Source organism: Cinclus cinclus, chromosome 36 (assembly GCF_963662255.1).
Source record: "Cinclus cinclus chromosome 36, bCinCin1.1, whole genome shotgun sequence".
In the NCBI taxonomy this organism is placed as follows: domain Eukaryota; kingdom Metazoa; phylum Chordata; class Aves; order Passeriformes; family Cinclidae; genus Cinclus; species Cinclus cinclus.
In genome coordinates this window covers 332,582-358,033 of record NC_085081.1, presented here as the reverse complement: position 1 = coordinate 358,033, position 25,452 = coordinate 332,582, and the positions used below count along the sequence as shown (strand labels likewise).

Below are 25,452 nucleotides of genomic sequence, written 5' to 3'. Positions count from 1 at the left end.
CTAATTAATCGAAGCTAATTAATCACCAGTAGCTAATCCCATTTAATTATTGTGACCTTTAATTGATCAGTCTGTTAATTAATAACTCCATTAAATCCGCCAAGTCCCTTTAACTACCCCATGTAACCACCCTCAATCCATTAATTAAGCCCTAATTACTTAATTAACGACGCCAATTAATCAATTTTCCTTTATTTACCAAAAAACCCGCTCAGGCCCCGCCCCCCACCCTCCAAAACCGAGACAACTTCCGGGCTCGGCAACGCCCACTTCCGGTACTGGGCAGACAACTTCCGGTCTAGGCCACGCCCCTGCTGCTGGCGCCCCCAGGCGTGCCGAGGGTGCGATGACGTCATTTCTCCTTCGGAGGGGGCCTGGGGGGAGAGAGGGGCAGTGAGCACCGGTATAAACCAGTATGGACCAGTATAAACCAGTGTGGACCGGTATAGACTGGTATGGATCAGTATAAACCAGTATAGACCAGTATGGACTAGAATGGACTGGTATAAATCAGTGTGGACCAGTATGGACCGGTATGGACCAGTATAAACCAGTATAAACCAGTATAGACCAGTATGGGCTGGTATGGACCACTATAAACCAGTGTGGACTGCTACAAACTGGTACGTACCAGTATGGACTGGTATGGCCCAGTATGGACTAGTATGGACTGGTATGAATTACTGTGGACCAGTATGGACTGGTATGGACCAGTATAAACCAGTATGAACCAGTATAAACCAGTATAGACCAGTATGGACTGGTATGGCCCAGTATGGACTAGTATGGACTGGTATGAATCACTGTGGACCAGTATGGACTGGTATGGACCAGTATAAACCAGTATGAACCAGTATAAACCAGTATAGACCAGTATGGACTGGTATGGCCCAGTATGGACTAGTATGGACTGGTATGAATTACTGTGGACCAGTATGGACTGGTATGGACCAGTATAAACCAGTATGAACCAGTATAAACCAGTATAGACCAGTATGGACTGGTATGGCCCAGTATGGACTAGTATGGACTGGTATGAATTACTGTGGACCAGTATGGACTGGTATGGACCAGTATAAACCAGTATGAACCAGTATAAACCAGTATAGACCAGTATGGACTGGTATGGCCCAGTATGGACTAGTATGGACTGGTATGAATTACTGTGGACCAGTATGGACTGGTATGGACCAGTATAAACCAGTATAAACCAGTATAAACCAGTATAGACCAGTATGGACTGGTATGGCCCAGTATGGACTAGTATGGACTGGTAAAAACCAGTATGGACCAGTAGGGGCTGGTATGGACCAGTATAAACCAGTTTAGACCAGTATGGGCTGGTAGGGACTGGTATAAATCAGTGTGGACTGGTACAAATCACTGTGAACTGGTGTGGACTGGTATGGACCAGTATAAACCAGTTTAGACCAGTATGGGCTGGTAGGGACTGGTATAAATCAGTATGGACTGGTACAAACCAGTATGTACCAGTATAAACCAGCATGGTCCAGTATAGACCAGTATGGGCTGGTATGGACCAGTATAAACCAGCATGGACTGGTATGGACCAGTACAGACTTGTATAAACCAGTATGGGCCAGTACAGACCAGTATTAAGCAGTATGGACAGGTATGGATTGGTACAAACCAGTATGGACCAATATAAACCAGTATGGACTGGTACAGACTGGTACAAACCAGTATGGACCAGTACAGACCAGTTTCACACCCATGGCCCTCCCAGTCCCTCCTAGTATAGGCCAGTTCCATCCCAGTACAACCCAGTACTCTCCCAGTACAACCCAGTGCCCTCCCAGTATAACCCAGTGCCCTCCCAGCATAACCCAGTGCCCTCCCAGTACAACCCAGTGCCCTCCCAGTACAACCCAGTGCCCTCCCAGTACAACCCAGTGCCCTCCCAAAAATTCCCATTTTTCCCCATAAAATCCCCATTTTTCACCCTAAAACCACCATTTTTGTGCCTAAACTTCCTGGGGTTTTTTGTTGCCCTCCCAGTATAAACCAGTATAAACCAGTATAAACCAGTACCGGTAAACGCCGACCACCACGGCGTGGTCCCTCTCGTAGGGCTCCAGGGTCAGCTGCTCCTGCGGCTTCATCCTCTCGGCCGTCATCTTCTTCACCTCCCCCGCGAACACGGCCTCGGCCGGCGCCGTCGAGTCGATGCAGTTGGCCTGAGGAACCGGTTCGAGCCGGTTTTACACCGGTTAGAGCCGGTTCCAACCGGTTAGAGCCGGTTTTACACCGGTTAGAGCCGGTTCCAACCGGTTAGAGCTGGTTTTACACCGGTTAGAGCCGGTTTTACACCGGTTAGAGCCGGTTCCAACCGGTTCGAGCCGGTTTTACACCGGTTCGAGCCGGTCCCAGCTGGTTTTACACCAGTTAGAGCCGGTTCCAACCGGTTAGAGCCGGTTTTACACCAGTTAGAGCCGGTTCCAACCGGTTAGAGCCGGTTTTACACCGGTTAGAGCCGGTTCCAACCGGTTAGAGCCGGTTTTACACCGGTTAGAGCCGGTTCCAACCGGTTCGAGCCGGTTTTACATCGGTTAGAGCCGGTTCCAACCGGTTAGAGCTGGTTTTACACCGGTTAGAGCCAGTTCAAAGCGGTTAGAGCCGGTTTTACACCGGTTAGAGCCGGTTCCAACCAGTTCGAGCCGATTTTACATCGGTTAGAGCCGGTTCAAACCGGTTAGAGCCGGTTTTACACCAGTTAGAGCCGGTTCCAACCGGTTCGAGCCGGTTTTACACCGGTTAGAGCCGGTCCCAGCTGGTTTTACACCAGTTAGAACCGGTTCCAACTGGTTAGATCGGACTTTACACCGGTTAGAGCCGGTTCCAGCTGGTTAGAATCGGTTTTACACCAGTTAGAGCCAGTTCCAACCCGTTAGAGCCGGTTTTACACCAGTTAGAACCAGTTTGAACTGGTTAGGGCTGGTTTTACAATGCTTATGGCGGGTTCCAACCAGTCAGAACCAGTTCCAACTGGTTAGAGCCGGTTTTACACCGCTTAGAGCCAGTTCCAACTGGTTAGAACCAGTTTTATACCAGTTAGACCCAGTTCCAGCTGGTTAGGACTGGTTCTACACTGGTTAGAGCCGGTTTTACACCGGTTAGAACTAGTCCCAACCAGTTAGAGCCAGTTTGAACCGGTTAGAGCCAGTTCAGGCCAGCTTTACAGAGCTTAGAGCCGGTTCCAACCAGTTCAAACCAGTTCCAACCGGTTAGAGCCAGTTATACGCGGGCTAGAACTGGTTCAGAACCAGTTAGAGCCGGTTCAGCACCAGTTAGAACCGGTTCCAACTGGTTTTAACCACTTCCAACCATTTCACGCTCGTTGAATGCCACTTAAAACCAGTTCAGCAGCACTTACAACCAGTCAGAACCAGTTCCCACCAGTCAGAACCAGTTCCCACCGGTCAGAACCAGTTCCCACCACTCAGAACCAGTTAAAACCAGTAAGAACCACTTAGAACCAGTTAAACCCCGTCAGAATCTATTTAAACCAGTTTGTCACTGGTTTTAACTCCCCCATTCCCACTATCAAAGCCCTGTACTGGTTTATACTGGTCCATACTGGTTTCCAACCTCTCCAGACCCCCATCCCAGTATCCCTGAACTGGTTCTTACTGGTTTTTAGTGCCCCGTTACTGGTTCTAACTGCCCAAATTCCCACTCCCAGTGCCCCGTACTGGTTTATACTGGTGCGTACTGGTCTGTACTGGTACTTACTGGATAATATTGGTCCATACTGGTTTCTAAGCCCTCCCAGACCCCCATCCCAGTATCCGTGAACTGGTTCTAACTGGTTTTTAGTGCCCCATTACTGGTTCCAGCAGCCCAAATTCCCACTCCCAGTGCCCCGTACTGGTCCGTACTGGTTCATACTGGTCCATACTGGTTTATACTGGTCCATACTGGTTTCTAACATCTCTAGATCTCCATCCCAGTATCCCTGAACTGGTTCTAACTGGTTTTTAGTGCCCCATTACTGGTTCCAGCAGCCCAAATTCCCACTCCCAGTGCCCTGTACTGGTCCGTACTGGTTCATACTAGTCCATACTGGTTTATACTGGTGCATACTGGTCTGTACCTTGATGGAGATGAGGAAGTGCCCCCCGCAGCGCAGGAAGTGATGAGCGTTCAGCGCCACGATCCGCGTCTGGTCCGGCTGAGCCACGTCGGCGAAGATCACGTCCACCATGCCTGGGGAACCGGATTATCCCGGAATTCCCGAAAAATTCCCAAAATTCCGGGAAAAAAATCCCAAAAATATCAAAATTCCCCCCAAAAATTCCACCCAGGAAATTGAAATTCCCATAAAATTCCTGCTCTGCAACGCCTGGGGAACTGGAATTGTTCCCGGATTATCCCGGAATTCCGGAAAAAAAATCCCAAAATTCTGGAAAAAAATCCCAAAATTCTGGGAAAAAATCCCAAAATTCTGGGAAAAAATCCCAAAAACCTCAAAATTCCCCAAAAAATTCCACCCAGGAAATTGAAATTTCCATAAAATTCCTGCTCTGCAACGCCTGGGGAACTGGAATTGTTCCCGGATTATCCCGGAATTCCGGAAAAAAAATCCCAAAATTCTGGAAAAAAATCCCAAAATTCTGGGAAAAAATCCCAAAATTCTGGGAAAAAATCCCAAAAACCTCAAAATTCCCCAAAAAATTCCACCCAGGAAATTGAAATTTCCATAAAATTCCTGCTCTGCAACGCCTGGGGAACCGGAATTGTTCCCGGATTATCCCGGAATTCCGGAAAAATTCCCAAAATTCTGGAAAAAAATCCTAAAATTCTGGGAAAAAATACCAAAAACCTCAAAATTCCCCAAAAAATTCCACCCAGGAAATTGAAATTCCCATAAAATTCCTACTCTGCAACGCCTGGGGAACCTGAATTGTTCCCAAATTATTCCGGAATTCCCGAAAAAATCCCAAAATTCTGGAAAAAAAATCCCAAAAACCTCAAAATTCCCCAAAAAATTCCACCCAGGAAATTGAAATTCCCATAAAATTCCTGCTCTGCAACACCCGGGGAACCGGAATTGTTCCCGAATTATTCCGGAATTCCGGCCGGGATCCCAATAATCCAACTGGGATTCCAGAATTCCAACCAAAAAATCCCAAATTTCCACCTAAAAACTCGAAAATTCCTCCTAAAAAAAAAAAAAAATCCCCCAAAATTTCCTGAAAAATCCTCAACTAAATCCCAAAAAATCCCCGAAAAAATTTCCCAAAAATAAAAAATCCCCCCCCAAAAAATACCCCCCTAAAACCTCCCAAAATTCCCAATCACTCCCCAAAAAAAACCCCAAAAAATCCCCCCAAAAATCCCAAATAATCCCCAAAAAGACACAAAAAAATCCTATAAAATTTCCCCCAAATATCCCAAAAAACTCAAAAAAATTCCCCAGAAAAATCTCCCAAAAATTAAAAAAAAAAAAAATCCCAAAAAAATCAAAAAAATCTCCAAAGACTCCCAAAAATCCCCCCAGAAACCTCCCAAAATTCCCAATCATTCCCCCCAAAAAAACCCCAAAAAATCCCTATAAAAATCATTAAAAAATCACCAAAAAGACACAAAAAATCCTAAAAAAAATTCCCAAAAAAATCCTAAAAAAAAAAACCAAAAAACCCCCCCACAAAAAACTCAAAATATTCTCCAAAAAAATCTCCCAAAAATTAAAAAAAAAATTCCCCAAAATATCCCTAAAACCCCCAAAAATCCCCAAAAAGACTCCCAAAAATCCCCCCAAAAAACCTAAAAAATCTCCAAATTCCAAAAAAAATCCCCAAAAAGCACCCCAAAAATGCCTCCAAAAAAATTCTCAAAAAATCTCCAAAAAATCCCCAAAAACCTCCAAAAATCCCAAAAATACCTCTAAAAAATCCTAAAATATCCAAAAAAAACCACCCCAAAAAATCCTCAAAATGTCCCAAAAAAACTCCAAAAAAATCCCAAAAAAGCCCCAAAAATGCCAAAAACACCCCAAAAAAAGCCAAAAAATCCCAAAAATCCCCAAAAAAATCCCCCCAAAAAAGCCAAAAACTCCTCCAAAAATCCCCATAAAAAATCCCCAAAAAACACTCCAAAAATGCCAATAAATCCTCAAAATTAAAAAAAAACTCCAAAAAAATGCCCAAAAAACGTCCAAAAAATCCCCAAAAAAACCCAAAAAAATCCCCAAAAAAACCTCCAAAAAATCCCCAAAAAAATCCCCAAAAATCATCAAAAAATGCCAAAAAACCCCCAAAAAATCCCCCAAAAATCACCCAAAAAAAACCCCAAAATATCCCCAAAAAAACTCCAAAAAATCCCAATAAACACCCCAAAAAATGCCAAAAAATCCCCAAAAAACCTCTAAAAAAATCCCAAAAAATCCCCCAAAAATCCAAAAAAACCTAAAAAAATCCTCCGAAAAACCGTCCAAAAAATCACCAAAATGTCCCAAAAAAACTCCAAAAAATCCCCAAAAAATCCCCCCAAAATTTCCCCAAAAAAGCCAAAAACTCCTCAAAAAATCCCCATTAAAAATCCCCCAAAAAACTCAAAAAAAAATCCCAAAAAACGCCCCAAAAATGCCAAAAAATCCCCAAAATACCTCCAAAAAATCCCCAAAAAACCCCAAAAATACCCAAAAAAACCTCAAAAATCCCAAAAAATCCCCCAAAAAATCCAAAAAATCCCTAAAAAATCCCCAAAAAAATCCCCAAAAATCCCCAAAAAATTCCCAAAAATATCCCCAAAAAAACTCCCAAAAAATCATCAAAAATCCCCAAAAAAACCTCCAAAAAAATCCCAAAAAAATCCCCAAAAAATTCCCAAAAAAATCCCCAGAAAATCCCCAAAGAACACCCCAAAAAATGCCAAAAAATCCCCCAAAAATTCCCAAAAAATCTCCAAAAAAACTCCAAAAAATCCCCCAAAAATCTCCAAAAAATCCCAAAAAATCCCCATAAAAAAACCTCCCAAAAAATCCCAAAAAACCTCCCCAAAAAATGCCAAAAAACGCCCCAAAAATGCCAAAAAATCCCCCAAAAATCCCTAAAAAATCCCCAAAAAAATCCCCAAAAATCCCTAAAAAATCCCCAAAAAATCTCCAAAAAAACTCCAAAAAATCCCCCAAAAAAACTCCAAAAAATCCCCCAAAAAAACTCCAAAAAATCCCCCAAAAAAACCCCCCCCAAAAAAAAAAAATCCCCAAAAAATCCCCAAAAATCCCTAAAAAACCTCCAAAAAAACCCCAAATAAATCCCCCAAAAAATCCCCAGAAAATCACCAAAAAATCCCCCAAAAAATCCCCAAAAAAATCTCAAAAAAGTCCCCAAAAAAATCATCAAAAACCCCCAAAAAACCTCCAAAAAATCCCAAAAAAATCCCCCAAAAAATCCCCCAAAAATCCCCCAAAAATCCCCAAAAAATCCCAAAAAATCAAAAAAAAAAAATCTCTAAAAAAATCCCCAAAAATCCCCCAAAAATCCCCAAAAAAATCCCAAAAAATAAAAAAAAAAATCCCCAAAAAATCCCAAAAAAATCCCAAAAAATCCCCAAAAAATCCCCAAAAAATCCCAAAAAATAAAAAAAAAAATCCCCAAAAAATCCCCAAAAATCCCTAAAAAACCTCCAAAAAAACCCCAAATAAATCCCCCAAAAAATCCCCAGAAAATCACCAAAAAATCCCCCAAAAGATCTCAAAAAAGTCCCCAAAAAAATCATCAAAAACCCCCAAAAAACCTCCAAAAAATCCCAAAAAAATCCCCCAAAAAATCCCCCAAAAATCCCCCAAAAATCCCCAAAAAATCCCCAAAAAATCCCAAAAAATCAAAAAAAAAAATCTCTAAAAAAATCCCCAAAAATCCCCCAAAAATCCCCCAAAAATCCCCAAAAAATCCCAAAAAATCAAAAAAAAAAAAATCTCTAAAAAAATCCCCAAAAATCCCCCAAAAATCCCCCAAAAATCCCAAAAAATAAAAAAAAAATCCCCAAAAAAATCCCAAAAAATCCCAAAAAAATCCCCCAAAAAATCCCCCAAAAATCCCCCAAAAATCCCCAAAAAATCCCAAAAAATAAAAAAAAAAATCTCTAAAAAAATCCCCAAAAATCCCCCAAAAATCCCCAAAAAATCCCAAAAAAATCCCCAAAAATCCCCCAAAAATCCCCAAAAAATCCCAAAAAATAAAAAAAAAATCCCCAAAAAATCCCAAAAAAATCCCAAAAAATCCCCAAAAAATCCCTAAAAAATCCCAAAAAATCAAAAAAAAAATCCCCAAAAAATCCCCAAAAATCCCTAAAAAACCTCCAAAAAAACCCCAAATAAATCCCCCAAAAAATCCCCAGAAAATCACCAAAAAATCCCCCAAAAAATCCCCAAAAAAATCTCAAAAAAGTCCCCAAAAAAATCATCAAAAACCCCCAAAAAACCTCCAAAAAAATCCCAAAAAAATCCCCCAAAAAATCCCCCAAAAATCCCCAAAAAATCCCAAAAAATCAAAAAAAAATCTCTAAAAAAATCCCCAAAAATCCCCCAAAAATCCCCAAAAAATCCCCAAAAAATCCCAAAAAATCAAAAAAAAAATCTCTAAAAAAATCCCCAAAAATCCCCCAAAAATCCCCCAAAAATCCCCAAAAAATCCCCAAAAAATCCCCCAAAAATCCCCAAAAAATCCCAAAAAATAAAAAAAAAAATCCCCAAAAAATCCCCAAAAATCCCCAAAAAATCCCCAAAAAATCCCAAAAAATAAAAAAAAAAAAACCCAAAAAATCCCCCAAAAATCCCCCAAAAATCCCCCAAGAACGCCCCTCCCCTCCGCGCCACTGACCAATCAGCATGCGGTACTTGTGCGGGTGCCGCGCGTCCTCGATGACCGGCACCACGTTCGTTCTTTTCTTGGCAACGTTGAGCAGGTCCCGGCCCGAGCGGTGCGAGAACTCCACGGCGTAAACCACGCCCTCCTGGGGACGGCGCGGCCACCCGACGTCACCTCGGGGCCGCCGGGGTCGTCAAATGTCACCGAGGGTCGCCGATGTCCACCCAAGGTCATCAAATGTCACCAAAGGTCACCAATGGTCACCAGATGTCACCGAGGGTCGCCGATGTCCACCCAAGGTCATCAAATGTCACCAAAGGTCACCAATGGTCACCCAAGGTCACCAATGTCCACCCAAGGTCATCAAATGTCACCAAAGGTCACCAATGGTCACCAACGTCCACCCAAGGTCATCAAATGTCAATAAATGTCACCAACGTCCACCAAATGTCACCAAAGGTCACCAGTGGTCACCAGGTGTCACCAGTGGTCACCAATGTCCACCCAAGGTCATCAAATGTCAATAAATGTCACCAACGTCCACCAAATGTCACCAAGGGTCACTGATGTGCACCCAAGGTCACCGATGGCCACCCAAGGTCATCAAATGTCACCAAGGGTCACCAATGTCCACCCAATGTCCACCCAAGGCCATCAAATGTCACCAAATGTCACCAGGGGTCATCAACGTCCACCCCAGGATCACCTGGAGATGGTACCAGGAGACTGGGGACACCAGGGGAGCACCTGGGGAGCACCTGGGGTCTTACCTGTACCCAGGTGTGTGCGTGTTACCTGTCCAGGTGTGTGTGTGTTACCTGTACTCAGGTGTGTGTGTTACCTGTACCCAGGTGTGTGTGTTACCTGTACCCAGGTGTGTGTGTGTTACCTGCGCAGGTGTGTGTTACCTGTACTCAGGTGTGTGTGCGTGTTACCTGTCCAGGTGTGTGTGTGTTACCTGTACCCAGGTGTGTGTGTGTTACCTGTCCAGGTGTGTGTGTGTTACCTGTACCCAGGTGTGTGTGTTACCTGTACCCAGGTGTGTGTGCGTGTTACCTGTCCAGGTGTGTGTGTGTTACCTGTACCCAGGTGTGTGTGTTACCTGTACCCAGGTGTGTGTGTGTTACCTGTACTCAGGTGTGTGTGTTACCTGTACCCAGGTGTGTGTGTTACCTGTCCAGGTGTGTGTGTGTTACCTGTACCCAGGTGTGTGTGTGTTACCTGTACTCAGGTGTGTGTGTGTTACCTGCGCAGGTGTGTGTGTGTTACCTGTACCCAGGTGTGTGTGTGTGTTACCTGTACCCAGGTGTGTGTGTGTTACCTGTCCAGGTGTGTGTGTGTTACCTGTACCCAGGTGTGTGTGTTACCTGTACCCAGGTGTGTGTGCGTGTTACCTGTCCAGGTGTGTGTGTGTTACCTGTACCCAGGTGTGTGTGTTACCTGTACCCAGGTGTGTGTGTGTTACCTGTACTCAGGTGTGTGTGTTACCTGTACCCAGGTGTGTGTGTTACCTGTCCAGGTGTGTGTGTGTTACCTGCGCAGGTGTGTGTTACCTGTACTCAGGTGTGTGTGCGTGTTACCTGTCCAGGTGTGTGTGTGTTACCTGTACCCAGGTGTGTGTGCGTGTTACCTGTCCAGGTGTGTGTGTGTTACCTGTACCCAGGTGTGTGTGTGTTACCTGTACTCAGGTGTGTGTGTTACCTGTACCCAGGTGTGTGTGTGTTACCTGTACTCAGGTGTGTGCGTGTTACCTGCGCAGGTGTGTGTGTGTTACTTGTACAAGCGTGTGTGTGTGTGTTACCTGTATGGGTGTGAGGTGTATGTGTGTGTGTGTTACCTGTACAGATGCGTGTGTGTGTTACCTGTCCAGGTGTCTGTATGTGTGTTACCTGTACAGGTATGAGGTGTTTGTGTGAACTGTACAGGTGTGTGTGTCTGTTACCTGTACAAGTGTGTGTGTGTGTGTTACCTGTACAGCTGTACCCAGGTGTACCTCAGGAGTGGTACTTGTACAGGTGTACCCAGGTGTACCTGTACAGGTGTGTTACCTGTCCCAGGTGTCCCCAGGCGTCCCTCAGGTGTGTTACCTGTCCCACGATGTCGGACACGTGGCTCACGGTGGTACCTGAGGCCGCTCCCAGGTACAGGACTTTGGCTCCAGGCCGGATGTGGATGCGGTCGATGCCCCCCAGGATCGCGGCCGCCAGCTTGGAGCGGAACGGGTTCCAGGCCCGGTACTCGACGGAGCTGTCACCGTCCTGGGGACCAGTACACACCAGTATGAACCAGTATAGACCAGTATGAACCAGTATGGACCAGTATGAACCAGGATGGACCAGTATGGACCAGTATACAGCACTGTGTTTGCACTGTCCCTTCCCAGTGCTCCCAGTAAGGCCCAAACCCCTGAAGGGTTCCAGGCCCGGTACTCGACGGAGCTGTCACCGTCCTGGGGACCAGTATGGACCAGTATAAACCAGTATAGACCAGTATGAACCAGTATAGACCAGTATGAACCAATATGAACCAGTATGAACCAGTATGAACCAGAATGGACCAGTATGGACCAGTATACAGCACTGTGTTTGCACTGTCCCTTCCCAGTGCTCCCAGTAAGGCCCAAACCCCTGAAGGGTTCCAGGCCCGGTACTCGACGGAGCTGTCACCGTCCTGGGGACCAGTACACACCAGTATGAACCAGTATAGACCAGTATGAACCAGTATAGACCAGTATGGACCGTACTCACCTCAAAAATTCCCCTTTCTCTCCCCAAAATCTCCATTTTCGCCCCCAAAATTCCCATTTTTCACCCTAAAACCGCTGGGGTTTTGCTCCTGGTCCTTCCCAGTATAAACCAGTCACTCCCAGTTCGCTCCCAGTCCCTCCCAGTACAAACCAGATCCATCCCAGTGCCGTTCTCATCCCTAAAATTCCCCTTTCTCTCCCCAAAATCTCCATTTTCGCCCCCAAAATTCCCATTTTTCACCCTAAAACCGCCGGGTTTTTTGCTCCTGGTCCCTCCCAGTACAAACCAGTACAGCCCAGTCCCTCCCAGTGCCGCACCTCGACGCTGATGCGTTTCTCTCCGTACACCGACTCGCCTGGCACCAGGTTCCGCGTGACCAGAGCGTCCTCACGGCCCCGGCAGATGAACACACCTGGGGAGGGGCACACCTGGGTTACACCTGGGATACACCTGGGATACACCTGGGATACACCTGGGATACACCTGAGTTACACCTGAGTTACACCTGGGATACACCTGGGTTACACCTGGGTTACACCTGGGTTACACCTGGGATACACCTGGGATACACCTGGGTTACACCTGGGATACACCTGAGTTACACCTGGGATACACCTGGGATACACCTGGGTTACACCTGGGATACACCTGGGTTACACCTGGGTTACACCTGGGATACACCTGGGTTACACCTGGGTTACACCTGGGTTACACCTGGGATACACCTGGGATACACCTGGGTTACACCTGAGTTACACCTGGGTTACACCTGGGATACACCTGGGTTACACCTGGGATACACCTGGGTTACACCTGGGATACACCTGGGTTACACCTGGGATACACCTGAGTTACACCTGGGATACACCTGGGATACACCTGGGATACACCTGAGTTACACCTGGGATACACCTGAGTTACACCTGAGTTACACCTGGGTTACACCTGGGATACACCTGGGTTACACCTGGGATACACCTGGGTTACACCTGGGATACACCTGGGTTACACCTGGGATACACCTGAGTTACACCTGGGATACACCTGGGATACACCTGGGATACACCTGGGGATACACCTGAGTTACACCTGGGTTACACCTGGGACCCACAGCCCCATGTCCATCCCCTGCCAGTATCCCCAGTTCCCCTCCCAGTGCCCCCAGTATCCCCAGTTCCCCTCCCAGTATCCCCAGTATCCCCAGTTCCCCTCCCAGTATCCCCAGTTCCCCTCCCAGTGCCCCCAGTATCCCCAGTTCCCCTCCCAGTATCCCCAGTTCCCCTCCCAGTGCTCCCAGTATCCCCAGTTCCCCTCCCAGTGCCCCCAGTATCCCCAGTTCCCCTCCCAGTATCCCCAGTTCCCCTCCCAGTATCCCCAGTTACCCTCATGTCTGTGTGGTTCCACCGTCACTTTTTTCCCTCCTTTGAAGCCGCCGCGGGCCCCGCCCCTGGCCCCGCCCCCTCGGCCTCGGCCCCGCCCCCTGGGGGCTCCTCGGGCCACGCCCCCTCCTCGGGCCACGCCCCCTCCTCGGGCCCCGCCCCCTCCGCGGGGAAAAGGGGAACCTGCAAAAGGAACTGGGGTTACTGGGAATACTGGGCGAGACTGGGAGTTGTTACTGGGAATACTGGGAGTCATTCCTGGGGATACTGGGAGAGACTGGGAGTCGTTCCTGGGGATACTGGGAAGGGTTACTGGGAAGAAATACTAGGAGAGACCAGAAAGGCAACTGGGGATACTGGAAGAGACTGGGAATCATTACTGGGGATACTGGGAGAGACTGGGAATACTGGGAGAGACTGGGAATAGTTACTGGGGATGCTGGGAGGAGAACTGGGAATACTGGGAGAGACTGGGAGTTGTTGCTGGGAATACTGGAGTCGTTCCTGGGGATACTGGGAGAGACTGGGAGTCGTTCCTGGGGATACTGGGAAGGGTTACTGGGAAGAAATACTAGGAGAGACCAGAAGGGCAACTGGGGATACTGGGAGAGACTGGGAATTGTTACTGGGGATACTGGGAGAGACTGTGAATCGCTATTGGGGATACTGGGAGAGACTGGGAGTCATTACTGGGGATACTGGGAGAGACTGGGAGTCATTACTGGGGATACTGGGAGGAGAACTGGGAATACTGGGAGAGACTGGGAGAGAACTGCAGTTACTGGGGATTCTGGGAAGGGTTACTAGGGATACTGGGAATACTGGGGAGCAACTGGCAATTCTGGGAGAGCGACTGGGAAGGACTGGGAGGGGAACTGGGAATACTGGGAGGGGCTGGGAGAGGATTAAATGGACTGGTGGTTTATACTGGGAGGGCACTGGGGGGTACTGGTTTATACTGGGACTCACCTCGGCCCCGGAAGCCACCGCGTCCCCCTCGGGGGCTGAAACCTGTGGGGAACTGGTCAGACTGGGAGCAACTGGGAGCACCCCTAGAGGCTCCCAGTAACCCCCAAAACCCTCCCAGTCCAACCCAGTATATCCCAGTTCCCCCAAAACCCTCCCAGTCTACCCCAGTATATCCCAGTTCCCCCCAAAACCCTCCCAGTCCACCCCAGTATATCCCAGTTCCCCCAAAACCCTCCCAGTTCATCCCAGTATATCCCAGTTACCCCCAAAACCCTCCCAGTCCACCCCAGTATATCCCAGTTCCCCCAAAACCCTCCCAATCGATCCCAGTATATCCCAGTTACCCCCAAAACCCTCCCAGTTCCCTCCCAGTCCACCCCAGTATATCCCAGTTACCCCCAAAACCCTCCCAGTCCATCCCAGTATATCCCAGTTACCCCCAAAACCCTCTCAGTTCCCTCCCAGTCCACCCCAGTATATCCCAGTTACCCCCAAAACCCTCCCAGTCCATCCCAGTTACCCCCAAAACCCTCCCAGTTCCCTCCCAGTCCACCCCAGTATATCCCAGTTACCCCCAAAACCCTCCCAGTCCATCCCAGTATATCCCAGTTACCCCCAAAACCCTCTCAGTCCACTCCCATCCACCCCAGATACCTCCAAAACCCTCCCAGTTCCCTCCCAGTCCACCCCAGTATATCCCAGTTACCCCCAAAACCCTCCCAGTCCATCCCAGTACACCCCAGTTCCCCCCCAATCTCTCCCATTTCATCCCAGCTGCCCTCCCAGTTCCTCCCACTAACCCCCAGTCCCATCCCAGTTATCCCCGAATCCTCTCCTAGTGCTCCTCAGTCCTTCCCAGTGCCTCCCAGTTTGTCCCAGTTTCCCACCCGGCCTCATTGCGCTGTTTTCTCCACGCGGGGCTCGCGCGCCTCTGCCGGAAACGGAAATGACATCACAAACCAAGACCACCTCCAGTCTCGCGCATGCGCAAACCCCTCTCCCGACGCTCAGGCCCCGCCCCTTCACGGGCGGAAGTACCCTCAGAGCGCCCCAAGGAGGCTCCTGAGGGTACTTTGGGGCAGAAAATGGGGATTAAGAGAAAAAAAATGGGGAATTTTGGGCTCTAACTGGACTTTTTCGGCGCCTCGTGGCGTTTTGGCACCGTTTCCGGGCAATTCCGGCAGACGCTGCAGCACTTTTGAGGCGGTGTCGCCGCCATTTTTCCTCCGAGATGAGACGCCCCGGCCTGATAGCAGCGCTCTGTGGTTTTTTGGTGACGTCATTTCCGGCGACTCTCTGGCTCTTCCAGCGTGACTCGTTGGTTCCGGCGAGCGGCGAGCGCGGGTGAAAGTGACTTTGAGGACTGGGACGTACTGGGAGAATTGGGAGGGATTGGGGGCCACTGGGAGCACTGGGAGGACAACTGGGAGCGACTGGAAGCACTGGGAGGGCAATTTGGGGCAACTGGGAACACTGGGAGGGCTACTGAGGGGGTCGGGGGGACGTTGGGGTCGGGTTAGGCCGCACTGGGAGCACTGGGAGGGACTGCGGGGAACTGGGAGAGACTGGGAGGGATGTGGGGAGTTACTGGGATGGACTGGGAGGGTAGTGGGGGTTACTGGTATTAACTGGGAAGAGTCTGGGCTGAACTGGGAGGGTTGGCGGGGGTTACTGGTATGAACTGGGAGCACTGGAAGGGGACTGGGAGGTGATACTGGGATGGGTCTTCGCCTTACTGGGAGCACTGGGAAGGTCCTGAGATGAACTGGGAATTACTAGGATGAACTGGGAGGGTGCTGGTGGGGGGTACTGGGAAGAGTCTGGGATGAACTGGGAACGCTGGGAAGGTGCTGGGGGTTATTGGGATGAACTGGAGGGGAACTGGGATGAACTGGGAGAGTGCTGGGGGTTTACTGGGAAGAGTCTGGGATGAACTGGGAGCGCTGGGAAGGTGCTGGGGGTTACTGGGATGAACTGGGAGGGTGCTGGGGGTTTACTGGGAAGAGTCTGGGATGAACTGGGAGCGCTGGGAAGGTGCTGGGGGTTACTGGGATGAACTGGGAGAGTGCTGGGGGTTTACTGGGAAGAGTCTGGGATGAACTGGGAGCGCTGGGAAGGTGCTGGGGGTTACTGGGATGAACTGGGAGGGTGCTGGGGGTTTACTGGGAAGAGTCTGGGATGAACTGGGAGCGCTGGGAAGGTGCTGGGGGTTACTGGGATGAACTGGAGGGGAACTGGGATGAACTGGGAGAGTGCTGGGGGTTTACTGGGAAGAGTCTGGGATGAACTGGGATCGCTGGGAAGGTGCTGGGGGTTACTGCGATGAACTGGGAGAGTGCTGGGGGTTTACTGGGAAGAGTCTGGGATGAACTGGGAGCGCTGGGAAGGTGCTGGGGGTTACTGGGATGAACTGGGAGGGTGCTGGGAGTTTACTGGGAAGAGTCTGGGATGAACTGGGAGCGCTGGGAAGGTGCTGGGGGTTACTGGGATGAACTGGAGGGGAACTGGGATGAACTGGGAGAGTGCTGGGGGTTTACTGGGAAGAGTCTGGGATGAACTGGGATCGCTGGGAAGGTGCTGGGGGTTACTGGGATGAACTGGGAGGGTGCTGGGAGTTTACTGGGAAGAGTCTGGGATGAACTGGGATCGCTGGGAAGGTGCTGGGGGTTACTGGGATGAACTGGAGGGGAACTGGGATGAACTGGGAGAGTGCTGGGGGTTTACTGGGAAGAGTCTGGGATGAACTGGGATTGTTGGGAAGGTGCTGGGGGTTACTGGGATGAACTGGGAGGGTGCTGGGGGTTTACTGGGAAGAGTCTGGGATGAACTGGGATCGCTGGGAAGGTGCTGGGGGTTACTGGGATGAACTGGAGGGGGACTGGGATGAACTGGGAGGGTTATGGCGTCTTACTGGAGTAAACTGGGAGGATACTGGGAGGGGTATGGGGAGTTACTGGGATGAACTGGGAGGTTACTGGGACGTGATGGGATGAACTGGTTTGAACTGGGAGCGCTGGTTTGGACTGGGAGGGACTGGGCTATGCAGGCTGTGCTAATTAGCAATTAATGACCTCAGTAATTGAGGAATTCAGGGCCCCAGAAGTGCTAATTAATCCAATTAACCCTGGGGGGGGTTGGGGCTCTCATTAATTAATCAATTATTAATTAATTAATGGGGGGGCTAATTTGAATAATTAATTTCTGAAGCTTCAATTAACCGCATCAATGATTCTCTTTAATGTCATCGTTTGCTTTAATGCAATTAACCCCTTTGCAGCTGTAATTAATTAAACCCGGGGGTCGTTAATTAACCCTGGAGAGCCCCGATGAGTTAATTAGTGTGTTAATTAACAGGAATTAATTTGTAGGTTTTTTGATTTCTGTCGCAGCTTTGTTTTGCCTTTTCTCAGTCTGAGGTGGGATTGATTAACTCAGGCTGGGTTAATTAACCTCAGGAGGGTCCTAATTAGGTGATAGAGGCATTAGCTAATTAACAGGGCACTAATTAGTGTTATTAATTGCTTTTTAATTACCTTTGAAATGCTTTTACCTCCATTTTGTTCTGTTCTTTTTCCACTCTGGGGATAATTAATTAACTCAGAGTTAAATTACTGAGCTCAATTAATTACCGGAGGGTCTTAATTAGTCCTTGGAGGTACCTATTAATTAATAGGGTGATAATTAGCATAATTAACGAGCTTTTCTTTTCCTTTTTCTTACCTTTACCCCCAGCTCACCCTCTTGTTTCTCACTCGGGGTTGTAATTAATTAATTTGGGGCAGGGTTAATTAGCCCAGGATGGGCTAATTGAAAATGGGATGGTCTTAATTAGTGCCTGGGAGTGTCAGTTAATTGACAGAGCGTTAATTAGTGTCAGTAATTAACATCCAACGTTCACTTCTGTTGGCTTTGCCCCCATTTTCTTCTCTTATTTTTCCCTTCAGACTTGGATTAATTAATCCAGGCTGGGTTAATTAAAACCGAAAGGGTCTTGATTAGTCCCTGAGAGTGCTAATTAATTAATTCGGTGCTAATTAGCCTGGTTAATTATTCTTTATGCCACTAATCCTCTTTCATCTTTCTCTCTCTGGGGTGGGATGAATGAATCCCTTAATTAATTAATTAATTAACTCCAGGGAGCTATTAACACCGTGGGTTCCTAAATAATTAAATTAAGTGCTAATCAGCCTGCTAATTAGTTAATTAGGTGCTAATTAACAACATTAATGGCCTTATAATGTTATTTTTATTGGTCTCAGGCCCTCTTTGCATTCCAAGATGGGATTAATTAAGACAGTAGCTAATTAATGAACCCCAAAGCTTTGTTAATTAATACTCTGAGTTGTTGGTTAATCAATTAGATGGTCACCAGGCTGCTAACTCATTAATTAGGCGTTAATTACCATAATTAATGATTTTTAAGTGGTATTTTACATTGGTTTTGAGGATAAATTCATTCCAGGGTGGGATTAATTAATCGGTTCATGAACTAATTATTACCAAAGTCTTATTAATTATCCCAACGTATTTTAACTAATTGCACCTTGGCCAGCGTGGTAACTAATTAATTAGCTGTTAATTATTGTAATTAATGACTTCAGTTTCTCTTTTTGCTGTTTTAATTTCATTTTTATTCGCATATTATTGATAGCAGGGTGGGATTAATTAATCTTCTAATGAGCTAATTACTATTAGAAGGCTGTTAATTAATGCTGTGTATTGCTAATTGACCAATTAGACATTAGCCTGCTAACTAATTAATTAACTGCTAATTAACATCGTTAACAATCTTTTAGCCTTTGTGCTTTTATTTTATTGCTTTCTTTTTCATTGTTGGGGGGGGGTTTAATTAGTAATTTAATGAGCTGATTTGCAGATTAGACGGACAGTTAGTTGATTAAGCACTAATTATCTATCTAGCTAATTAATTAGCTGCTGATCATCTTAATTAACAACCTTATCCACCTCCAAAACCCCCTGGAGGAGCCTCAAAATCTTCATTTCCCCCTTTCTTTTTGGAGCAATGAAAGCCCCCTAACCTCAATTAATCAAGGCAGGCTGCTAATTAAGGCCCACTAGAGGAAGATTAATGATGCCAGGTGCTAATTAAGATCTCCAATTAGGCTAATTAGCCATGGCTGAGGACATCAAGACCAAGCTGGCTCGTTACAAGACGGCGCCGTTCGACAGCCGCTTCCCCAACCAGAACCAGACCCGCAACTGCTGGCAGAACTACCTGGGTAACCCAAACAAAAAAAAAAAAACAAACCCAAAACCCACCTGGGGAACCCCAAAAATCACCTGGGGAACCCAAAATTTACCCGGGCACCCAAAAAAAAACCCCAAAACTCAAAAAAAAAAAAAAAATCCCCCCAAAAATTGCAAAACGCGGGGTTTTTCTGTGTTGGTATTGGCTGGGTAGACCTGATGTCCTAACCTTTGGGACGCTCCCAAAAATTCACCTGAGGAGCCCCAAAATCCACCAAGGGCACCCCAAAAATCACCCAGGGAGCCCAAAATTCACCTGGGCACCCCAAAAAACCCCAAAACTCAAATAAAACCCCCAAAATTCCAGAATTTGGGGTTTGATTCTATTGCTATTGGCTGGGTAGACCTGATGTCCTAGCCTTTGGGACGCTCACAAAAATTCACCTGAGGAGCCCCAAAATCCACCGAGGGCACCCCAAAAATCACCTGGGGAACCCAGAATTCACATGGGCACCCCAAAAAATCCCCAAACTCAAAGAAAAACCCCAAAAATTCCAGAATTTGGGGTTTGATTGTATTGGTATTGGCTGGGTAGACCTGATGTCCTAACCTTTGGGACTCTCCCAAAACTTCACCTGAGGAGCCCCAAAATCCACCGAGGGCACCCCAAAAATCACCTGGGGAACCCAGAATTCACATGGGCACCCCAAAAAACCCCAAAACTCAAAAAAACCCCAAAAATTCCAGAATTTTTGGTTTGATTGTATTGGTATAGGCTGGGTAGATCTGATGTCCTAACCTTTTGGGAATCTCCCAAAAATTCACCTGAGGAGCCTCAAAATCCACCGAGGGCACCCCAAAAATCACCCGGGGAGCCCAAAATTCACCTGGGCACCCCAAAAAACCCCAAAACTCAAAAAAAAACCCCAAAAATTCCAGAATTTGGGATTTGATTGTATTGGTATTGGCTGGGTAGACCTGATGTCTCAGCATTTGGGAAGCCTAAAAATTTCACCTGGGGAACCCGAAAATCCACCTGAGGCACTCCAAAAACCACACGGGGAACCCAAAATTTACCTGGGCACCCCAAAAACCCCAAACCCTCTGAAATTCCTCCCAAAATCTCCTAAATATTCCCCCAGAACCTCAAAATTAGGTGGATTTATATATTGCTATTGGCTGGGTAGACCTGATGACCCAACATTGGACCCCCAAAATCTTCCCAAATTCCTCAAAATTCACCTGGGATACCCCAAGACTCACCTGAGCACCCCAAACTTCACCTGGGCACCCCCCGGAAAAAAGACAAACCTCCCGAAATTCCATACAAAATCCCCTAAAAAAATCCCAACATTTTGGTTTCCTTTCCCCTCAGTATTGGCGGGGTAGACCTGGTGACCCTTTTGTCCCTGATGTCACTGGGGTGTCCCCCAAATGTCCTCAATGTCCCCAACCCCTCAATCCCCCCAAATGTCCCCAGTGTCCCCTCAATATCCCAAATCCTTCAATCCCCCCAAAATGTCCCAAATGTCCCAACATCCCCAGTGTCCCCTTAATGTCCCCTGTGTCCTCTCACTGTCCCCAATGTCCCAAACATCCCTAATGTCCCCAGTGTGTCCCCAGTGTCCTCCCAATGTCCCCAAATGTCCTCAATGTCCCCAGTCCCCCAAATGTCCCTGATGTCACCTCAGTGTCCCCAACATCCCCGATGTCCCAAACATCCCCAATGTCCCCTCACTGTCCCCAATGTCCCCAGACTTCCAGCGGTGCCAGCGCGCCATGGCCGCCCGTGGGGCCGATGCCAGCCCGTGCCAGTGGTACTTCCGTGTCTACAAGTCCCTGTGTCCCACCTCGTGGGTGAGTGCTGGCCACAAAGTGTCACCAGGGTGTCACCAGAGTGTCCCCAAGCGTCACTGGTGTCACCTGGGGTCACCAGAACGTCCCCAGGATGACCTCGGTGTCCCCACAGTGTCCCCAGAATGTCCCCAAGGGTCACCAAGAATCACCAAGTGTCCCCGTGGGTTCCCAGAGTGTCCCCAATGTCACCAGGGGTCCCCAGATTGTCCCCAAGGGTCCCCAGGGGTCACCAGAGCATCCCCAGTGTTCCCAGGTGTCACCAAGGGTCACCAAGTGTCCCTGTGGGCTCCCAGAGTGTCCCCAGGGTGTCCCCAAGTTCTTCAGGGTCCCCAAGGTGTCCCTGAGGTGTCCCCAGAATATCCCCACTGTTCTCAGTGTCCCCAAAGGTTCTTTTAATGTCCCTAAGGGTGTCCCCAGAGCATCCCCAAGTCCTTCAGTGTCCCCAAGGTGTCCCCAATGAGTCCTTGAGGATCCCCAGGATCTCCCCTAAGTGTCCCAAGGTGTCCCCAAAGTGTTCCAAGGTGTCCCCAAGGTGTGTCCATGTCCTTGAGGATCCCCACAGTGTCCCCAGCGTGTCCCCAAGGTGTCCCCAGCCCCTCCAGTGTCCCCAAATGTCCCTGATGTCCCCCAGGTGACGGCGTGGGACGAGGCCCGTGAGGAGGGGACCTTCCCTGGCAAGATCTGAGCGTCCCCCACCCTCCCCCGGGTGACATCGGTGACACCGGGACAGGGGGGAGGTGACACTGCCTGGAGGAGGGAGGGGACGCTGGTGTCACCCCCCCGGGGAGGGGACACGTGGTGGCACTGCCAATAAAGGGTTAAAAACTGGGCCTGGCACTTTATTTTGGGGGATTTTGGGATATTTGGGGACGGCAGAATTTGGTTTTGGGAGGGTTTGGGACATTTGGGGACAGCGGAATTCGCCGCATTTGGGACACCAAGAGTCATTCAGGACCCCCTTAAAGTTACCCGAGACCTCCAAATGTCACCTGTGATGCCCCCAAAATCTTCCCCAATTGCATTCTGTGGGTAGACCTGGTGTCCCACACACCTGAGATCCCTCCCTCTCACTCACAGGTGCTTCCCAAAATATTTGGGACTCCTCCAGCACCATGGGGTGACACCTCCAGCCAACCCCAAACACCTGGAACCTTCCCTCAGACGCTTGGGACTCCCCCAAACCCAATAGGAAGCCTCGAAATTTCTCCCCATAGACGTGTGTGAGGTAGACCTGGTGTCTCCACAATTGAACTCCATAGGCAGACCTGGTGTCCATGGTTTTATGTGTACTCTGATGGTAGACCTGGTGTCCTTTCATCATTTACAGCAATGGGTAAATCTATCCCTAGATAGATTTGGTGTCACCGCTATTGTGACAGTTCTGTGGGTAGACCTGGTGAACCCACAATTTTACTCCATGAGTAGACCTGGTGTCTGCTATATATATTATATATAATGTGGGTAGACCTGGTGGCGTTCCTCGGGTAGACCTGGTGTCGCACCCACGTTGCCATCAATGAGCAAATCTGGTGACCCTGTAACCGCATGCTATGGGTAGACCTGGTGTCCACCTTATAGCAGTCTGGATATTCATTTCCGTAGTAGTTAATGGGTAGACCTGGTGTTATTCCCATAGTAACCGATGGGTAGACTTGGTGTCATTCCTGTCGTAATTAACGGGTAGACCTGGTGCCATTCCCATTGGAACCTGTGGGTGGATCTGGCGTCATACCCGTTGTAGCCTGTGGGTAGACTTGTTGTCTCCTATATCTGGGCTCCCTCCCAGTTCCTCCCAGTCTTTCCCAGTAACATCGCAGGTGACACCAGTGACACCCCCAGGTGACACCAGTGGCTTTATTGTCCCCAGTCCAGTTCACGGCCCAAGGGGGATCCCCGGGAGTGGCCCCAGGATGGCTCCAGGGGCCAACGGAGCTCCCAGTGCTCCCAGTGGACCTCCCAGGGCTCCTCCCAGTCCTCCCAGTGGCCCTCCCAGTAGCCCTCCCAGTCCTCCCAGTGGCCCTCCCAGTGGCCCTCCCAGTAGCCCTCCCAGTCCTCCCAGTGGCCCTCCCAGTGCTCCCAGTGGTGCTCCAAGGGGTCGTGTCAGTGCTCCCAGTGCTCCCAGTGGTTCCAGCAGGCGACCTGGGGGGACACGGGGAGGGGGTGGGGAGGGAAGGAGGGAGGGGTCACTGTGGCCACTGTCATCATCATCTTCATCCCACCATCATCATCCTCATCCCACCACCATCATCATCATCATCCCACCACCACCACCATCATCCCATCATCATCATCCCACCACCATCATCATCATCCCACCATCATCATCATCATCCCACCATCATCATCCTCCTCATCATCATCCCATCATCATCATCATCCCACCACCATCATCATCCTCATCATCATCATCCCACCACCATCATCCCATCATCATCATCCCACCACCACCATCCCACCATCATCATCATCATCCCACCATCATCATCATCCCACCATCATCATCCTCCTCATCATCATCCCATCATCATCATCATCCCACCACCATCATCCTCATCATCATCCCACCACCACCACCACCATCATCATCATCATCCCACCACCATCATCATCATCCTGCCCTCATCTTCATCCCACCATCATTGTCTCACCGCCATCATCATCCCATCATTACCATCATCATCATCCCACCATCGCCATCATCATCCCATCATTACCATCATCATCATCCCACCACCATCATCATCTTCATCCCACTACTGCCATTTTCTCCCTCCTTCCCTCCCCCCCACCATCATCATTGTCACCTTCATCCCCGTGTCCCCCCACCATCATCATCACCTTCATCCCCATGTTCCCTCACCATCATCATCATCACCTTCATCCCTGTGTCCCCTCATCATCATCATCATCACCTTCATCCCCGTGTCCTCTCACCTGTGTGCAGATCCCGGGGTGGCCGAGGGGCGGCGCCGGCAGCGGGGGGACACCGGAGAGCTGTGGGGGGATGGGCACAGGTCAGGGATGGACACTGGGACAGACACTGGGACGGACACTGGGACGGACACTGGGACATGGATGGACACTGGGACGGACACTGGGACGGACAGTGGGACATGGATGGACACTGGGATGGACACCGGGACATGGATGGACACTGGGACGGACACTGGGATGGACAGTGGGACATGGATGGACACTGGGACGGACACTGGGACATGGATGGACACTGGGACATGGATGGACACTGGGACGGACACTGGGATGGACACCGGGACATGGATGGACACTGGGATGGACACCGGGATGGACAGTGGGACATGGATGGACACTGAGACATGGATGGACACTGGGATGGACACTGGGATGGACACTGGGACATGGATGGACAGTGGGACGGACACTGGGATGGACACTGGGATGGACACTGGGATGGACACTGGGATGGACACTGGGATGGACACTGGGACATGGATGGACAGTGGGACGGACACTGGGATGGACACTGGGATGGATACCGGAGCATGGATGGACACTGGGATGGACACTGGGACGGACAGTGGGACATGGATGGACACTGGGACATGGATGGACACTGGGATGGACACTGGGACGGACAGTGGGACATGGATGGACACTGGGACGGACACTGGGATGGACACTGGGATGGACACTGAGATGGACACAGCGGTCAAGGGTGGACATAGGGAGGTCACATCAAAGTCCTGGAAGGACCCACTAAGGCCCCAGCTGTGCCCACCCGTGTCCCTGTCCCCACCCATGTCCCTGTCCCGTGTCCCTGTCCCGTGTCCCTGTCCCCACCTGTGTCCCTGTCCCGTGTCCCTGTCCCGTGTCCCTGTCCCGTGTCCCTGTCCCCACCCGTGTCCCTGTCCCGTGTCCACTCACGGCAGCTTCTCTGGGGACACTTCCCAGTGTCCTTGTGGTCACTCCCGCTGTCCCCGAGGTCGTTGCCGGCGTTGCCGTCGAAGTCCCCGCAGAGGCCGCAGGTGCGGTTGCGCAGCCGGGGGGACGCGGTGACCTCCAGGACGTCCCCGGGGCCGGTGGCCACGCGCAGGTCGGGGGTCAGCAGCACCAGGGCGTGGCCGGGGGCGTGGCCGGGGGCGTGGCCGACGCAGGCGGAGCCGTCCGGGAGGCAGAAGGGCAGGGGGAGAGAGACCCCGTCCAGCTGGGGGGAGGGGCAGCGGCACCTTCATCATCGTCATCATCATCGTCATCATCATCATCATCCTCATCGTCATCATCATCGTCATTGTCGTCATCGTCTCCATCCATCCTTCATCATCATCATCATCATCTCCATCCATCCATCCTTCATCATCATCATCATCGACATCATCATCATTGTCGTCATCTCCATCCATCCTTCATCATCATCATCCTCATCATTGTCTCCATCCATCCTTTATCCATCATCATCATCCTCATCATCATCATCATCAT

The 25,452-nt window shown here is 49.3% G+C and overlaps 3 protein-coding genes across 5 annotated transcripts; 2 read left to right on the top strand and 1 right to left on the bottom strand.

The window, feature by feature from the left end:
• Positions 1-226: 226 nt before the first annotated feature.
• Positions 227-15,148, bottom strand: FBL (fibrillarin). Its single transcript, XM_062512338.1, has 9 exons — positions 15,058-15,148; positions 13,927-13,971; positions 12,964-13,128; positions 11,899-11,993; positions 10,922-11,092; positions 8,847-8,979; positions 4,115-4,227; positions 2,053-2,198; positions 227-374 (listed from the first exon to the last, which is right to left on the bottom strand). The coding sequence occupies exons 1-9, from the start codon at positions 15,146-15,148 to the stop codon at positions 353-355; spliced, it is 981 nt and encodes a 326-aa protein (XP_062368322.1). The 3' UTR covers positions 227-352.
• Positions 8,970-10,928, top strand: LOC134055941 (keratin-associated protein 10-4-like). Of its 2 annotated transcripts, XM_062512407.1 has the most exons (3): positions 8,970-9,243; positions 9,344-10,309; positions 10,398-10,928. In XM_062512407.1, exons 1-3 carry the CDS (start codon positions 9,051-9,053, stop codon positions 10,748-10,750), a joined length of 1,512 nt encoding a protein of 503 aa, XP_062368391.1. In that variant the 5' UTR covers positions 8,970-9,050; the 3' UTR covers positions 10,751-10,928. The 2 variants fall into 2 exon arrangements, with proteins under 2 accessions (XP_062368391.1, XP_062368390.1); XM_062512406.1 differs by having other exon boundaries at positions 9,344-10,928.
• Positions 14,974-21,823, top strand: LOC134055954 (cytochrome c oxidase subunit 6B1). 2 transcript variants are annotated; one of them, XM_062512428.1, is made up of 4 exons: positions 14,974-15,273; positions 19,053-19,169; positions 20,894-20,994; positions 21,626-21,823. In XM_062512428.1, the coding sequence occupies exons 2-4, from the start codon at positions 19,064-19,066 to the stop codon at positions 21,677-21,679; spliced, it is 261 nt and encodes an 86-aa protein (XP_062368412.1). In that variant the 5' UTR covers positions 14,974-15,273; positions 19,053-19,063; the 3' UTR covers positions 21,680-21,823. The 2 variants fall into 2 exon arrangements, with proteins under 2 accessions (XP_062368412.1, XP_062368411.1); XM_062512427.1 differs by having other exon boundaries at positions 14,975-15,296; positions 19,054-19,169.
• The last annotated feature ends 3,629 nt before the right edge of the window (positions 21,824-25,452 follow it).

What these genes read in the sequence shown, in the direction of transcription:
- LOC134055941 (XM_062512406.1), top strand. Translation starts at nt 9,051, where the DNA reads ATGTCCACCCAAGGTCATCAAATGTCACCAAAGGTCACCAATGGTCAC. An exon ending in GTCACCAACGTCCACCCAAG is followed by an intron (nt 9,244 to 9,343) that starts GTCATCAAATGT and finishes TGTCCACCCAAG; the next exon opens with GTCATCAAATGTCAATAAAT.
- LOC134055954 (XM_062512428.1), top strand. Translation starts at nt 19,064, where the DNA reads ATGGCTGAGGACATCAAGACCAAGCTGGCTCGTTACAAGACGGCGCCG. An exon ending in CTGCTGGCAGAACTACCTGG is followed by an intron (nt 19,170 to 20,893) that starts GTAACCCAAACA and finishes CAATGTCCCCAG; the next exon opens with ACTTCCAGCGGTGCCAGCGC. An exon ending in CCCTGTGTCCCACCTCGTGG is followed by an intron (nt 20,995 to 21,625) that starts GTGAGTGCTGGC and finishes GATGTCCCCCAG; the next exon opens with GTGACGGCGTGGGACGAGGC.
- FBL (XM_062512338.1), bottom strand. Translation starts at nt 15,148, where the DNA reads ATGGCGGCGACACCGCCTCAAAAGTGCTGCAGCGTCTGCCGGAATTGC. An exon ending in AGAAACGCATCAGCGTCGAG is followed by an intron (nt 11,093 to 11,898) that starts GTGCGGCACTGG and finishes ACTGGTCCCCAG; the next exon opens with GACGGTGACAGCTCCGTCGA. An exon ending in GTGGTGGTCGGCGTTTACCG is followed by an intron (nt 375 to 2,052) that starts GTACTGGTTTAT and finishes CTCTCCCCCCAG; the next exon opens with GCCCCCTCCGAAGGAGAAAT.